The 17,824-nt window shown below is 33.5% G+C and overlaps 2 protein-coding genes across 7 annotated transcripts in view; one reads left to right on the top strand and one right to left on the bottom strand.

Annotated features, from left to right (window-relative positions):
- hiw (MYC binding protein highwire) overlaps positions 1–17,824 on the bottom strand; it is a 146,262-nt gene that overhangs the window by 94,278 nt on the left and 34,160 nt on the right. The gene's annotated exons all lie outside the window — the stretch shown is intronic.
- LOC114252806 (uncharacterized) lies at positions 6,144–17,723 on the top strand. Of its 3 annotated transcripts, none has more exons than XM_028187455.2 (3): positions 6,144–6,407; positions 15,615–15,796; positions 16,211–17,723. In XM_028187455.2, the coding sequence occupies exons 2-3, from the start codon at positions 15,653–15,655 to the stop codon at positions 17,384–17,386; spliced, it is 1,320 nt and encodes a 439-aa protein (XP_028043256.2). In that variant the 5' UTR covers positions 6,144–6,407; positions 15,615–15,652; the 3' UTR covers positions 17,387–17,723. The 3 variants fall into 3 exon arrangements, with proteins under 3 accessions (XP_028043256.2, XP_028043258.2, XP_089587450.1); XM_028187457.2 differs by having other exon boundaries at positions 6,202–6,306; XM_089731324.1 differs by lacking the exon at positions 6,144–6,407 and adding an exon at positions 15,111–15,439.

The raw sequence follows: 17,824 nt of genomic DNA, 5'->3' as shown, positions 1-17,824 counted from the left end.
GAACCATGTCGCGTATTTTAAAAGATGACTTAGGACTTGCAGCCTATAAGAGACGTACTGGTCATTTCTTAACTGATAATTTAAAAGAGAATAGGGTGGTAAAATCGAAACAACTACTGAAGCGGTACGCAAAAGGAGGTCATAGAAAATTTTTGTTTACGGATGAGAAATTTTTGACAATTGAGCAACATTTTAACAAACAAAATGACCGTATTTATGCTCAAAGCTCTAAGGAAACTTCCCAGTTAGTCGACAGAGGGCAACGTAGGCACTATCCGACTACAGTGATGGTTTGGTGGGGTATTAGCTATGAAGGAGTGACTGAGCCATACTTTTGTGAAAAATGTATCAAAACATCGGCACAAGTGCATCAAGATACCATTCTTGAGAACGTAGTGAAGCCCCTCAACAACATCATGTTCAATAATCAAGAATGGTCCTTCCAGAAAGACTCGGCGCCAGGTCATAAAGCTCGGTCTACGCAGTCTTGGTTGGAAACGAACGTTTCGGACTTCATCAGAGCTGAAGACTGTCGTCTTGCCCCGATCTTAATCCGCTGGATTATGATTTATGGTCAGTTTTAGAGAGTACAGCTTGCTCTAAACGCCTTGATAATTTGGAGTCCCTAAAACAATCTGTACGATTGGCAGTGAACATTTTTCCCATGGAAAGAGTGCGTGCTTCTATTGATAACTGACCTCAACGTTTAAAGGACTGTATTGCAGCCAATGGAGACCACTTCGAATAAGCTTTTTATACTTTAAATTGTTTTATATTTATGTATTAAACTAACACACTGTAAAAGTAACAAATGTTATTTGCAATAGAAATTTTATTTTTTCCTTTGTAACAGTATTTACGGCCAGACTAAGTATATTATTTCATTAGAATAAATCCTTTCGTGTCCATTTGAACAGTGAGTGGCAAGGAAGTCTAAACAAATTAATTATTTACAAACGAACATAAATGAATATATTATTACGTAAACTGACGCTTTCAAATAAAGCTCGTGTCCGAGTAATGAAAGCCTGGATATCGTCTTCATTCGAAGAAACTAACGTCAAGTCCGACAGTTTACACGATTTCCGACCTTTCTTTTTTGTAGATAAAGTCGCAACCGTAGTTTTGAAAGTTTTCGAAGCGAGTTGTTTATATCTGAGGTTAATTAATTTGAAAACAAACTAACTCACATACCCCGGATTTAAATCTTAAGTTTATATACCCCAAAGAAGAGTAGAAGAACGCAGCTTTCGGACATGTAACTATAAATAAACGTTCCGTTATTTGAATGAGTTACAGAACAGATGAACGATACATATCCCAAATTCTATATATTTATCAAAAAACCGATGGATAATTCATACCGAATACAATTACTATTATCTAATAACAAAACCACAAGCTCAAACTATTGCGATTACTTTAGCTTCGGATAGGATATCACGTTAATACGAAAAGGCAAAATTAACAGTTCTCATACTAAAATGAAGTTTTAAGAGATCAATCACTGAAAATTTTCAAAAAATTATCTTCAAATTCGTTAATATAAATATTTTTCTTTAACCTCCGAGGACTGTAGAAATATACCATTCTCTTTGTGAATTACCAATACAACTTCGATACCAACAAACAAGAACAACCAGTGTCAAAGAATAATGCGACTATATTTGCTGTCAAACTTCCGGCGGTAAATATCTAGACACTAGAAGACATCTTACGAAACATACAGAACAATATAGACATAAACGTATTCACATCGGTGACAACTTATTGAGTATAAAAGATATTAAATCAACAGGCAATTTAACTACATCGATTGTAACAGCTATTTACATACGAGTATATTCCTTTTTAAAATTTGTCATTACAATATTAAATGAAGAGTTTCTAATATAGTCAAAACGAATGGACAAAAATCGGAGCCCGTCGTCAGAAAATTAAATTTCAATTCCCTAATTAACACATCAACACTGTCTGCGAAGCTATTTTGGGTTAATAACCATAACTTAAAAAGTATTGGCCACGTAAAATGTATATGTGAGTCTGATCCCGGCACATTTTTCTTCTGTTTGAATACCAATTGAAAAAACTTGATGGAAGCCGTAACAGTAAATAATGTTTATCAAGGTTGGAAACATGATATTCAACTATTAAAAGTAAACATTTCAAATAGTAATTGGTCCTAAGGTATTGAAGAGATATTTGCAACAATTTTATTAATTTACCTTAAAATTAGTCTAGACCAGACCCCAAGAAAAAGGCAAAGAAAAAATCAAATAAGACCGAACAAATACGATTTTCGGAAAAAATAATGTCCCGATTCTATATTTGTTATTTGAATATAGTTAGTATTTTGGAAAATAAACATGAATTTATTCGATAGTTTTTTTTTGCTGTGGTATGGCGCACTGTAATCCCGCGCCGGTAGCTACCACCATCCACCTTCTTTTTGTGGAAAAGCAATCATCGGTTCCAGTTTAAAGGGTCAGAAATTTACACGTAATAGTGAATCACGACATTCACGTTGTGGGCTGCAGCAAGCACTTTACAGCATGATCCGCAAGCCCGTTCCCGCATTTATGCAATTTTTTTTTTAATATTATGCATTTTTCATATTTGATTTTCTAATCAAATTTCAAAGTTTATTCCTTCTGTACAAAACTTAATACTTTTCATTTAATAACAAAACGGTACATATCTATTTTATATAATATTTTTTTTAACATTTTAGGTACATTTCAAGTTACCCAATGACGCATGACGTTCCGGTTTAATGTCTGACACGAAACGATAACAATATAATCAATTAATTTTAGCAAACTTGGTTGACCTGAGACCTAACTCATCGAAAAGAGATACCATATTGATTTACATATATTCAAACACATTTATTTACAGGTCATTCTTTGCTTTGTCGCTGTATATGATGAAAAAGAGAAGAAAGTGAAAAATAAACATAAATAAATATTATTGCTGTTTTACAACAAATAAATACTAGAAAACACTCGCTGCTGATAACAGCAACATTGACCCTGGTAATCAGTCAGTAAAATGCGCATAGAGCGGCAAAGCACTTTGATGTGACCGCGTGAGGGTCCCAGGAGTAAAATCAAAACGACTACAGATAGCATGCAGCTTTATCTTTATCGGATCAAATATTTTCTTCCCATCCAAAATAAGAATATTAACAACATTTTCAAGGTTAGAGAAATTCAAAACGTATGCAGATCTGAGTCACTAAAAATTTATTGCGCCGCTTACTACATTCCTTAATCATTGCATGCGTCTCTCGTTATATGAATGACGTGAAATTTTAGGGTATTTCTTTTAGTGAATTACGATCGTGGTTTTTTTTTCGCATTTATTCTAGACTAACTACAGCTAATACAAAAACATGTTGTCGTTTGAGTTGTCTGTTCCTTTATTTTACTATACACAAGCTCATCGCGTTATCCACAAATCGTAACCCTGGGTTATCCGAGAAGAATGAATTACGTAGATAGAATGAGGTAACCGCCGATAACCATTCTTCGATATACATATTCAAGTAAAAGTGATCCCGTTACAGACCTTTTGTAAGTGGGCCATAACCATTTTATTTTTTTATAAGGCTGATGATGGCAATCAGTTTTCGCACTTAATTATACTGCCAGTTTTTGACTTTCGAAAAATATAATGCGTGATTGAAAAGTGAAATTTTTTTTGTAAGATAGCTGTTTTTTTTTATTACGAGTATTATATATTTGTCAAATCTCGTTTATGGATTTGGAATAGCATGTTTTATCGAAGTTTATTTTTTTATGTACCTACCTACTACTTACTCTACGCGTTCCCATTGAAAAAATGATTTTATTCACATTGTCATTTGGGCATTAAATTCAATGGTATTATCTTTGGAAGTACCTACCAATTTCATTTTTAATTCATCTTAAAAATGATTTTTTCACTTAAAATTTGACTAGATTTCGAAAATATGTAGTCGGTACTGAATGTATATTCGCTTTATTCAAAAGTACAAAGGGCAATCGTTCTCTGGTCTCGCCGCATATGACTGTGCATTTCAAACGTTTCGCAAATCGACGTGAGCCGTCTCAGAACAGTTACAATTGCTAGGTTACGACCGTGTACAATCTGCAGCACTATGACAAATATGCATATGACATAAAGCTATTCCAGGCAACCAACAAACAAGTTTCGTCAAAAACAGACCCATAACATTTCGTCACATTTTCTTTACATCTATACTAATATTATAAAGAGGAAAGATTTGTTTGTTTGTTTGTTTCGAATAGGCTCCGAAACTACTGGACCAATTTGAAAAATTCTTTTTCCATTAGAAGCCGACATTGTCCCTGATGAACATAGGCAACTTTTTTTTTTTTTTTTTGTTTCATGTGTGTTTTTTTGTTTCCGAAGCGAAGCGAGGGCGGGTCGCTAGTTCTACATAAAACGGTTCAGTTTGAGGTATCTCGATATAAATTTTAGTTGAATTAACACTCAAGTTCAGCAGTTATGGAAAACTTTGGTATCATACAAACGTAAATAACGACCATGTTCAGTGTACTGGTGTTCTAAATTTTAAAGAAATTATGTTTTAATCTTAGAGCGAAACTTTAAAATTCATACACTACGTTCAAATAATTTGACAATCGTTTTCGCAAACAACTAAGACTTCAACTTCAGACCTCAAGGTGGGCGGTGACATTCATGTTGTTGCTTACGAGCTGAGGTATACGCTAAGCACTTAAACAACGCACGACAAGTGCTTGGGTACATATTAATTTTCTCAACAATTCTTCTATTTGCTATTAACATAATTGGTCGCGGTTCATGATTCAAATAACGAAGGCAGGTTAAAAAACAAACAAATTATAATATTAGTGGTTAATGCGTTTCAACTAAATTACGGAGAAGTTTCAATACATTGTAATGAGTCACTAAAAGATAACGAAAATTACGTTTAATAGTAAGAAATTCGATTTTTAAGAAATACGATATTGAAGTCGCAAATTAAAATTAATCTACTGATGTGAACGTGAAGAGCATTAGATTTGAAGGTCGCGCGGCACAAGCGCACCTCTGGGAGCCAGATGACGTTTATTGAGTAGAAAATGTTGCCAGCTTTCAGAATATTTTTTCAATCTTTTCTAATAAATTACATGTACATGTATTGATTTTGCATTTTAATTAAATTTAAGTCTATGTTGCGTTGTGGTAATTGAGCGTGGACTGTATTTATTGTTTTGAGATATTTATTATACCTTTATATGACAAACTAGATCCTTCGATATTCGTTCGACTATTCGGCGATAGATGGCATTATTCTTACCGGCGTAACAATAGTATTTTCAGTTGTTGACCAGAAAACACAGAGGATTTCGTTCAATGTGTCTTTTACAATTAAACGGGTAGTCTACGCGCGAGCGAACGATGAAATAAAACGAATTTCATACATTCCCGCAGACCTTTTTCGATCTTTAAGGTCATATTTACAAGGACGACGATCCTGCGAAGGTCGTACCAATACATCCTTGATATCGCTAAATTCCTTGTTGAAGCAATGAAGCGAATTTGAAAGTCAAATTAGGATCGAATTTAACTTAAAATAGCCATACTCACCCGCTTCGGTGGGCTTTAAAATTAACATTATTATTTATTGTCATCATTATTAGGGAGTCCAACACTCATATAAATATTAGCCAATCCATTGGATGAATCCGTGGATACCAAGTTTCAAGTCAATCGGATGCATGGTTCAGTAATTATAACGGAACATCCGTGAAAACCACTGTAAATTTATATATTAGTATAGATTAAGAATTTCATATAAGAGAAATACAAAATTGATGCGTTGCTCTTGGCAGCTGGGTTTAAAAAGGGATTGTTGTCATGGTGGACGCGACGCTCGCTGACATTTTTGCGTTCAGAAATTAAACAGTCTATAATATAACTATTGTTATTTCAAAAAATTTAATCCTTTTTTCCTAATTATAGGTATTATATTTATTATTTAATGAAACTACTAGAAAATAAAAACATTTATTCTGTAAACAGTAAGACCTTACAATTAAATAAGATCTAATTACGTGTGCTACCATGAATACCGGCTAGGTTCCGATGTTACCCTAACATCCGTACTTTATGTATATTTATTTCGTCTCTTACCGAATTCTAAAATAAGTGCTGGCAGCCCGCTGTCTGTTTTAAGTCAGTCGGTTGCGCGGGAACGGCACGAATAACACGTATTATTGTTTATTTTACACGCAAGACAGTTTATATCCTAACTCTCGTACAAACTTAATTCAGGTGAAAATATGTTTACTCATTGATCTTCCTAAATTGAAACATTCAAACTAGACAGTTACAGATGTTTGACGTGCTGTATTAGCTACGGAAACTAGTGGGAGGTTAGTAATATATGTCTATGTTTTGATGTGTTTTTGCGACTGTTTACTATTCGAATGCTGTGCCTGGTAATATTGGCAGCAGATCAAAATTGAAGAGCACGTGGCTCATAAAATAATTTAGATTTAAAAGCTTGAATGGGTTTCGTTTATTTGTGTGTTCATTCGTTTATAGATGCAATCGAAATTCATATGCCATATTCAAATCAATTATTTATTGACGTTTTCAATTCCGAACAGCCGTAGGCCATAAAATCTTCCAAAAAATACCGTACACAGGTGTTTTTTTTTAAATATATAGGTTTGTAGCGCATTATTGAACTTTAGTTGAAATTAAGAAAACACTTCTATACGAGTACCCAAAACTTTAATATGTTCAATACACCATAATAAAATTATCGCATGACATTTTATTATTTTGATCTTACCTTCTAACTAAAAAGTTCAAAATTCGAAAATGGGATCTTGTGAATTTACTACGAAACTTTGTTACCTTAGATAGGTAGTGATTCTGAAATAATAGCAAATAACAATTGAAAGTAAAGCAATATCAACTGCATTGCGATGTTTTTTAATAATTACATTTTCCTTGTATTCACGTGTTAGTTAGGTACCTACCATTACAAAATGTTCGTATAAGTAATGACGCTATATTTGATTAATTTTGTATTTCTATTATGTATGAAATGAACAAGCAACGAAAAATATACTAAAACTCATTCTCGAAGAAAACAGCTTTAGGAACGAATTAAAATCTATGGACAGATATATTTATTGCATTATACCTAAATTTATATCTGTCGCGGGACTGTATGTAAGTATAGTGTGGATTTTTAATAAAAATTCCTAGACGATACTCAAGTGTACAAGGCCCCAAATACCGTTATTTTAGCCGGTTTGCTTGTTATTTCGATTATATAATGCACAGATAAACCCTCCTATAACACATTTTACGTTCCTACAAAGCTCCGCGTTGTGCGAAACCGTGCTATTTGAGAAGTCAGTACAAAAAGGAGAGTAACTTTTCTGAATGAAACATCACAATGCCCTTACAATGCCTGTATGTATGTTTTAGCTATTATACATAAAAAATAAGCAGTATAATTTCGGTTATTCCCATATATTTTTTGTTTATAGTGCATAATGTAATTTTCTAAATAATTTTAACCAAAAATCTCATTATCATGTTGTAGAAGTACCGAGAGGGTTTTGGAGATTTTTTGTTTTCGTGTTTGAGTGTAGCCGTGTTGTAAAATATCGTGTTATAGGATGGTTACCTGTATATTGTATATCACGCAAATGCTAATGAATATTTATATTAATCAAACTATACGTTAGGGTGATTAGATTGGAATTATATTCGGTGTGACTATGTTGACGAGTGTCCACAACCAAGTGCAATATTATTCTTAAGGAGGAATGACGAGACGCAGCTACAATAGTTTCAATCAAAGTAAGATAATAAAACATATTTAGCACAATAAAACAAATATTTCCCTCAGTCAACTCAGTAAAATCATGTAAAAAAGGCAACGCTTGAATGACAATATTATCATGACTTCATTCAACATCGTTTCTGTAATATATCATTTTTGTCCCCTGATTTAATGTTTTTTTTTAATTACTAACTAATGAAAGAAGGCCGCGCTTCGAAGTAATTCGAACATTTCTTAAAAGTACTCCTCGCGCTCTTCCTGCCGTTCGCAAGTCATATTATACCAGGAAACTTCCCCGAAGTGCCAAGAACAACTGCACAAAGTTCCAGTTCAATTTATGAAGTATTTTAGTTTTATTCATACCTACACATGTTCATTTCAAAGTGAAAACAACGCAATAAACACTTTATTTTGTAACAAATTTCAAAGTAAAGTACATATTTTCTTCGATTCGTAATCGCTTGAGCGGAAGCATTTTATAAGTTTACGTTTCTCTCGATTGATCTTCAGAACTGACATTTCGTTTCGTGTTCCGAGAACTTTGTAAACAATTGACTTTTATTAGGTATCAGTTTATTATTACATATTCATTAATATATTTCGCTTATGTCACTAGAAAAGCTGCAGATCACGTTGTAAAATGTGCGTCTATTGCATTGAAGGTTAGCTTCAAAACAGAATGAAAGGGTCAATACGGTCCGAGCTTTGGTATGTTTAAGTTGTGTTTAAATGTTCTTTTTACATAAATTCATATATGATAGTTCTACTTACGTCTTTTTTGTAAATAAAAATATCCAAAATCACATTCAAAAGTAAAACTAGTCACAACGAGATTTACCACATAATAGACACATAAATATTACGCAACGATCGTTTTATGTAAATTAAGTAACTTGAGCCTGCTTTTATGTACAATGTAAAATATTGAGTCACTGCTTAGCATTTTCCAAATATTTAAAATTTCATAGTGCATCATCAGCATCTTGTATGACGTCACGCTTTGTGAACTCGACGAACCAGTTAGACAACTGGCACAGAATTCAAACCGTCAATGTACGTAGCATTAAGACTCGTGACATAATTACTGTTAATCTAATTTAGTGCCTAAATCATGATTTTAAAACTTCTTTATACCGTTTACACCATTACCAACCTATCTAATTGACACAGACGGATAGGCAACTCTAATTGTGTTAAGCGGTTACCGGAGCCAACGCACACCGGTTTCGGTGGGACTAGAATAATGCCTATTCCAATATTTAGTCCGAAAATGGCGTGGTAGATACCATGGCAGACATAGCAGGCAGACGGACTATGATACAAATCCGCCCCGTTCACTTGTTAAGTCATGAGTACAATTGCGTGATTTTTTCATCAATTTATTCTCTTTCAATTTAATTTTCTTAAAAAAAGATATAATTAATTGTTAATCGAGCGCATACCGTGATCCACTAGACGCAACGAAGGGCTTTTAATTATAGTTTAAGTTTTAATTACATATTGTGCACTGTAAAATTTTAATACACCTAACACTTGCTTCGTCAGCCTTCAGTCCTTTATGACTATATTTTTGTGCGAAAAACCGCTGTGACGAAGATATTTGCTGCAATGCTCTTACAACCTGAAGAGGCATGGTATTGTTTGAATGACTTCAATCGATATTTTTGCATTCTTAAAGACATAATTATAATTGAAATACGACAACAAAATGTATGATCGAAAGTAGTGCAGTATATGATATGCGATTGGAATGTGGTTACGTTGTGAGGCTGGACGCAGTGAAACCATACACAAGGCAAGAACGATAGCAGTGAGTCCACCGGTAACACGAAACCGTAGCCGCCATAAAGCTCAACATACGAACCTGCAAGCCCCGGGGCAATTTACAAACACTCCGACAACCATGATTGTTTTGAAATTATACAACTTATAGAGCAAGCTTTTATCGATTACTTATAATCAACGTCTAGGAAATACGGATGCCCATAAAATTTGAACATTTTAGTTTATTGCCCTCTGCGAACAAAAACCACAATTGCTGCATGCACTATAAATTCCATGTGTATGTTAAAATAATTAGAAAGTGATATTTTCGTATTACCCTGTTTCCTCCTCCAAAACTGTATAATTTTATTATTATTTCGAACATATTTTTGATCACATATTTTTTCGTTAGTACATACATAATTTGTTTCCTTTTCTAATAAAATATTGGATAAGGCAGCGGTAGCTATAGAGGGTATATAGTATAGAAACATTTTCTCTACTGTCATTATGGCCATGGTTTCCCCCCGGAAGGAAATGTAGGGATACTTTTGTACGGATTAAATAGCCGAGATTATCTTAAATATAGATGATGACGATAGCGAGAGTGTATAATAATAACACCTTAGCGTCGGTCCCACGAGTGCTGTTATATGCAAACACACCGAACTGACGACGCCTAGACCGGAGACGTAATTTTAAGAACTCTCAATCAGTGTAAACAGACACCGGACGAAATATGAAAAGGACTTCCATTGAATCTCATCTTTGTTTAGGTAACTTAGACAGTAAATTCAAGGTTATATTGACGTTAAGTATTTTAATGGTTGTGATTTTAGTAATATAATTCTTGATTAACGATCCTATTTCAAACAGTTTATCGAACGAAAAAAGTAAATAAGCAGAAAATGTAAAATCACGATATTTTTGTCAAATGAATTAATTTTGAATAAACATTTTCCAGTACTTACACATAGCTAAACTACCATATCCTTTCGATTACTGTGATTATTTGTAAAATCTGTATTAAAAGCTAATATGACGGCCAATGAAAGACTATCGGGAAACCCGGTCGATTTAAATTTCAGAACAATGAATGTCGGGAAGTCACCAGTTAAGAGTTAATTCAATAAAGTTTAAGAGAACAAGCGTTAGCGCACGTAGTTACTTCATTTTATGTACTTCATTTTACACATATTGAGCTATTTTATTTATTTATTAATACTTTATTTCAGTTTTTTTTTTAAACCATAACTTTTTGTTAGTAGTAATTACTTATAATCTATGTTAGTAACTTAAAAAATCTAACACATAACTATCATTATATACATTTTATACCATTACATATTTTTTTCTCCTTCCAAGTGCCTACTGAAAAGGCTATTGATCAGCAGTCCCTCGATCTTGCTCGATATGATTCTCAAAAGACTGTTGCCACTGTCACGAACTCAACGCAATAACGTTGCACTTCTCTTCCGCATTATTGCAAAGAAGTCAAGTTGAAACACTACATTAATTCTACTTAGTTCACGATTAAATGTTATGATTCGTTACATACTTATAAATTGAATGTTTTTATTGTAATTCTAGTCGATTTTACCAGCACAAGTTAAAAATAATAATTAAGATAAGTTAATTAATATGATCAAAAGACAAGAAACGATACGGAAACTGTACATTCCGAATAGACTCAAAGCGGTCACGACAGAGATAAAGTAACTGTTATCCAAATATTTATGCGCGATAAAACTCTTCGCTACAGATGTTTACCGCTAATGTAACGCGAATATTTAAATTATTAATTGATTTATTGTTCCCAACCTTCGTCAGTTTCAAATTCACTTCACTTACTCCGTTATCAGGTAGAAAATGTAATGAAATGTTTTTAAAGAACCAAGTTTCACTCGACTAATTCACTTTATGAGCAGTGCGATACAAATTACGCATTAAATAGGCTACGTTCATCATTTAATTGACCTCAAGGTTTATAAGTTTAATTTTCGTGATGAGATTACCTGAGTTAGTAACGCCACTTTAATATATTTCATTTTCATTATTAATTAGGCGTAAAAAAATAATTTTATTTAAAATTCATTTAGAAGAGAAAAATATTGCAAACTTAATTAAAGAAGACTATTTAAACGTCTTATTTGACCTTTTCAGAAGTATTATGTTGAAATTTTTTTTTATTTCGATCTTCAAAATATAAAACTGGGGACATCAACAATATAGTCATCATCAAAATATCAATCATAAAACAAACCTAAACGTTTTTTTTCCTACCTATTCTGATAGACTTGAGAGGCTATTTTAGCTTCTCCTTGACGTCTAGGTGAGCTCACGGGGCTCAAACCGGGAGTGTTGCTAACACTGGCCCTAGCAGGAGCAGTGCTTCGCAGAAACTACCACCGGATCGGAAACGCGACCCACTGAGAAGATCCAGCGAGAAACTCAGTGGGCTAACTAAACGTCTTAATGAAAGAGCACTATCGTATTTCCTCTGTACTGAGAAATCTCGAGAGAACATAGTCCGCAAATGTCACCGATTGCAAATTTTGTAATTTACCTTCGATGCCAGCTTGCGCGAGGTAAACAAATGTGCAATCCCGAATAATTGAGCCTAGTACAAATTACTATTATTAGGTATCGAATAATGCGTTATAAACTTAAGTTTCTCAATCGAAGATGTTTAGACATGATTTCATGTGTCTTATCAAATATTGACGGCGTTTTAGCGGGTGTTATCAAAGAATAAATTTTAATGTAAAATAACAAGTTATTACTTGAAATGTACATTAAAAGGGCCAACTCCGCAGCAAAAGAAAGGCGTACATTGTTCTAGTATATAACAATAAAAACGCAAACTTGTTCGTGCACGTGAGTGTTCGTTCCGCATTATACCCTTTTCTTTCAAATTTAAAAGGAATGGGTGCGCGCCTTACTGCCCATGAAAGACTTAATTATACAACCCACTTTTAAAAAAGGTTTTTTCATAATTAGCACACAAATCTTAGGAATTATTTTAACAGATCACCTAATGTATTGAAAAATATTTGTTTCAATAAAATAAACAAAAATACTAGAACACCTTCGAGCTTATCTTCAACAACTATTATTATGTAGTGATCTAATCAAGCTAATTTAATTTTATGTTAGAGCATGACGTAATCTCAATCGTAAATTCGTAACCAATGTTACTTACAAAGCGACCTTTTGAAAACAACGTTTTTAAAAGGAATTTTTTGGTCGGATTGAACGCTTTAACAGTTCCACGGTCTCGCAATTTACATATATAAAGCAATACATGCCAATAATGTGAACCTATTCTTTGTTATGAAGAAGATAAATAATCGTAAAGATAGAAGTATAGATGTACAAGTTTAACTTTATTCGACCGGGAAAGACCACACGGACGAAATCGTGAGCGATAGAAAGACAAACAAATAACCTGTTTTATTATCTAGACACAGTCGTGAATACATTGCACACAATATTTAAAAGTAGCAAGATTGTAAATAAAGCAGTCAGGTTTTTTTTTGGTAAGTATAATTTATGATAAATATCGCTAATGGTTTAGTTCACCTTAAGCAGTTTTAAGAGTTTCTTCGGTATAAGCATTTTAATATTAATCGTACCGGTGGCCTCGGAGTTGGCTCTTTTAATTTACACTTAATTAAAAGCATTTTACTGACGTATAAAGTGGCAAGCTTGAAACCCAACTGGTGTTAAATGGTTACTGTGTACCACATACACGAGTCACAGCGTGAACGCCCAAAGTTAGGTCGGACGAATCAATTGAATTTTGTAACTGATATTTTACTTAAAAACAGCGCATTATTGCTTCACGACAGAAGCAGAAAGGTTAAAATAATTTCTACGATATAACTACCGTACATTAAGCGAATCCATCAATTTTATAACTCGATCTTCTTCCTTCGTAGTTTGTAATTAACATTTTTTTTATAAAATTGATTCCAGCCGCCAGATCAATCCACTTTAATAATTTAATATCATTTAAATTATTTAAATGACTACCTGCTTCTCGCGGACAGGTAGGTGAGTTCACGAGCTCAACCTGAGAGAATTTGCTAACGCAGAAATTACCACTAGATCGGAATCGCGATCCACCGAAAAGATCCGGCAAGTAACTCTGTGGCTGCTTCAAACCACGGCATAATCCTTTAAGTTAATATGAATAAACACGTCTTACTTAAACCACGAACGCAACAAAATTACCAATTTCCGGCTAACTCAAATATCACGCTAAGCGTCGACATGGAAAATACTGGGTACGCTCGAAACGGCTACAATACCGTGATCATTCTACGTGAACGGAAACACAGCGCGTAATTGCGTAAACAAACTCATTATTCATATTGCTAATCATTAACTACCGAGAAATGTACTTTTAGGATGAATCATCGAAACAGCTCCCGGCCGTGCCAAAATATCATAAGATACGTTTAGAGATGCACTTGACGATCAAAAATAAAACTTTGTTAATTCAAAACCTATTGAATAGTATTCGTACGTACCAATAGATTAATTTGCTGTGCGTAATTTAAATATTAATTTAAATCTTTATGCTTCTTAAAAGCCGACTTAACCTAATAGGTGTATGGCTCTAATACAGAATAAAAAATTTAAAAAAAAATGCTTCTTAATATTATAAAAGTCAGCCAAATGTCAATATTTACAAACTTGAATATAAAATCGATAAATTGAACAAAAGATGTCTTAAATTTTTGATACAACGAAGAGGACTGCAGCAATGAAATAGAACGTACACCAGTTGTGTGGCTGTAGTAACAAACTAATTTAGAAAACAAACGAATATAGAAATGCAATAGAAATGTTTTATTTTTAAAAAATATTAAGGTTTTAAAAGAAAATAAAGTTCTTCTTTATTTAGAAATAAGAAATAATCCTTATTTAATAATATTTGCGCTAAAGTTATCCATTATGCCTTTTGGCCGATTTTTTCTGTTTTTAATGTATACAATGTTCTTTATTTTTTTACTAATAAAGTATACCTACTACTGAAAATAAATATAATTAAAATATAAAACCATATTAATTGTAAACGTTTTTTAATTGCTTAGAGCGATTCCATGTAAGAAAATAAGTTAAATTCTTGTATCGATGCTATCCATTAAGACTGCAAGACTAAATTTAATGTGAATTATAAACTTGAAAATAACTAAAGATAAGTCACGTAACCTGTAAATTATAGTAGCATATAGGTCACTTATTTATTGAATTAATATTAACTATAAAAAAATCACAGTTTCATAGTTTCGCAGTTCAAAACATGTACCCTTATGTAAATAAACTAGGTAATTATTAGAAAAATACTTCGCAACAATTTACATACTTAATTTAGCAAATAAATTAACAGTCAGATGGTTGTTTTTCTTTTTGATCGCCGAAAAAGTAATTACGTTGTTATTTGCTGCATAAAAGTTGATATCGATCGATTATTATTTAAAATAATTTCTACTCGTTTGTACAGAAGAAAAGAGGTCGTGCTGTCACAACTATCAAACGCGACGCTATCTCCCCCGATAGCCTTGCTAAAATCACACACTAGAACGTTTGCCCGCGAGCCGACCCGCCGACGTATCTGATAACGTGGCCCGATAACGATATACCTAGCTGACTCAGATCCACTTCATTACCTTTCGAACACGTAGTTTTATAACATTTTGAGAAACGACTGCGGGATTTCCTAACATTTTTATAATTACTTAAAATAATAGTAAAAATTTTCGCGTAAAACCTGTATTGATAAAAGACTCCGAATCGATTTCGTTGTGATTAATTTTATAAATCATAGTGAGTTAAAGATATTAATGACATAATCAATGAAACATCTACGAAACTAAAATTATCGCGCGCCGTGATGGTGTGCTATGATTGTGCAAATTGTGCTAATGAAACATATAACTCTTAACAAAGCCGTGTTCCCTAGTTTACATTGATTATTTATTAATGTAATTTACTATTTCAGGTAGTGCGTGATTGAAATGGTGACGTGATGAGTTTAGCATGCGTTGGACGACGTGGTGGCAGATTATTTTCCTGTTAAACACCTCCCTGGCACAGAGCAACACGGTAACCGTCTGCCAGGAGGATGATTGTAGCTGCGACTCATTCACGAGACTCATATGCAACTGCACCAGTGCAGACTCGGTATGCGATATTACTTGTTATTTACTAAATGTACTTTATTGTTTCTGCCAAATAGGCAATAGCTCAAATCTTCGTGTTAGCGTTAGGTAATTCGATAAATATAATTACAGCTGAATGAAATAAATCTTTCAAAGCCATACATTGTGTTGGGGCTGAGAATGTCAAATCAATTGTTAAGCATCGAGATTACGTAGTATATAATATCTCGATGTTGTTAAGTTGTTATCCTATCGTTTTAACTTAATTAATTCTAATTAATTCTTTGAAAAGTGTTCCATGTTGCTCATTACAAGACAAAACTATTATACTTAGAAGTACTATGAGATTTTTATCTGTTGTATTGAATACCTAGTCATTTATAAGACATACTCACTACAAAGGAACGTAATATTTTTATTTCATATTTTTCCATAGGAGGTAACCCTAAGACCAGATGGCCCATACCGGGTACCATCCACCATCACAGCAATTTTTATCAACGGATGCGGACGAATATCATTCCTGTCGGATACCGTCCGAGATCTTATCAATCTACGTAACATCGAGATCAGAAATGTTCAACACGTTATCATCAATGAGAGAGCTTTGGCGTGGTCGCCGTTTCTGAGGGAAAATGAAATGAATCCAGGTCTCAGGATAAAAATAGACAATTCAACGATTGATGAAATAGCGTCACACGCAATACAAGGGCGGTTTAACGACATCATAATCAGGAACAGCAAATTTGTTAATGCAAGACCTTTCGCGTTTTCTAGTCTTTTCGGTGTTAATAATGTAGAACTTACGAACAATGTGTACGAAAATATGGACATACAAGTCTTCAAAAAATTCTCAATGTTAAATTTCGTAATAAGCGGAGGTACCGTTAACGTTTTACCCAGTAGGTTTCTCTCTGACGTAGAAGTTACGAATCTTTTCCGCATGGAAGGAGTTACCGCCAGATCCTTGTATAGTTTAACGTTCCTTGTTAGCTCACCAAAGAGGGTCCTTATCGAAAATAACAATATAGAAACAGTGGAAGGAGACGCCTTTCATATAGTCACAAGGGGACCCATAACTTTTAGAAATAATACTGTGACAAACTTGAAAAAAGGTGCCTTACTTGGATTCACAGTAGAATTGGAAGTAGCATCTGTGTCAGGAGCACAAGAATTATTGATTGACAATAATACGATAACGAATTTAAACCCATCATCATTAATGTACAATCGCACTCGACTGAATCGGCGAGTGGACGGTTTAAACATAGACGTGCCATGCAGTTGTGAACTAGCCGACGAATGGCGTAAAGCCCTTAAAGACGAAGGCGGAAATATTGCGTGTTGGTACGAACTAGAAAGATATTTTGTCTCTTTGCCGACTTACACGGACAGTAGGTGCGGTCCATTCAAGCAGAATTTCTGGATTTTTGTTGTTATTGGTATAGTATTAGCGTTAACTCTCGTAGCTATTGCGATATTTTTCATTGTACGACATGAAAATGATAAGAAAAAAAAGGTGCAGATAGTTATGCCAGATGGAAAGACTTACAGAGAGACTGAATTGCATATAGTAGTAGAAAGGGCCGAATTACTGACCACCGAATTATGATCTTATGATTTGTTAAACTGACGCTCCACGATTTTCAATAAATTAAATTCGTGACTGATGGCAACTACTCGGTCTAATAGGCAACTAATATATTTTGAAGTCGTTACGAAAATATTGATCGTTTTGTATTTTTTTTTATTTGTTGGATATGTGATTGTGTTAAACGATATGTAATCGATCGTAAGTTAAGGAGATCTGTGAATAGCATTAATCGTCTACCTCATCGTCAGTTTGAATAGTGCCAAGTTATTTAAACATCGACCAGTATTACCCGATGTAATAACGAATGTTTCAGTAATTTTAAATTACTTTATAATAAATAAAATAAAACAATTAATTTCAATCTTTTATTTATTTTTATCAACAGCTAAGTAACCACGCCTTGCGAATGATTTTTGTTTAACTTCAAGTTATTTATGCCAAAACTCATAGCATAAA

The sequence above is a fragment of the Bombyx mandarina genome, chromosome 01 (assembly GCF_030267445.1).
Source record: "Bombyx mandarina strain Sakado chromosome 01, ASM3026744v2".
In the NCBI taxonomy this organism is placed as follows: Eukaryota; Metazoa; Arthropoda; class Insecta; order Lepidoptera; family Bombycidae; genus Bombyx; species Bombyx mandarina.
This window is presented reverse-complemented; position numbering and strand designations above follow the sequence as displayed.

Bases quoted from the DNA above. Each gene is read 5' to 3' on its own strand.
- LOC114252806 (XM_028187455.2), top strand. From the start codon at position 15,653: ATGCGTTGGACGACGTGGTGGCAGATTATTTTCCTGTTAAACACCTCC. The intron at 15,797-16,210 runs GTATGCGATATT...ATTTTTCCATAG, and splicing joins ACTGCACCAGTGCAGACTCG to GAGGTAACCCTAAGACCAGA.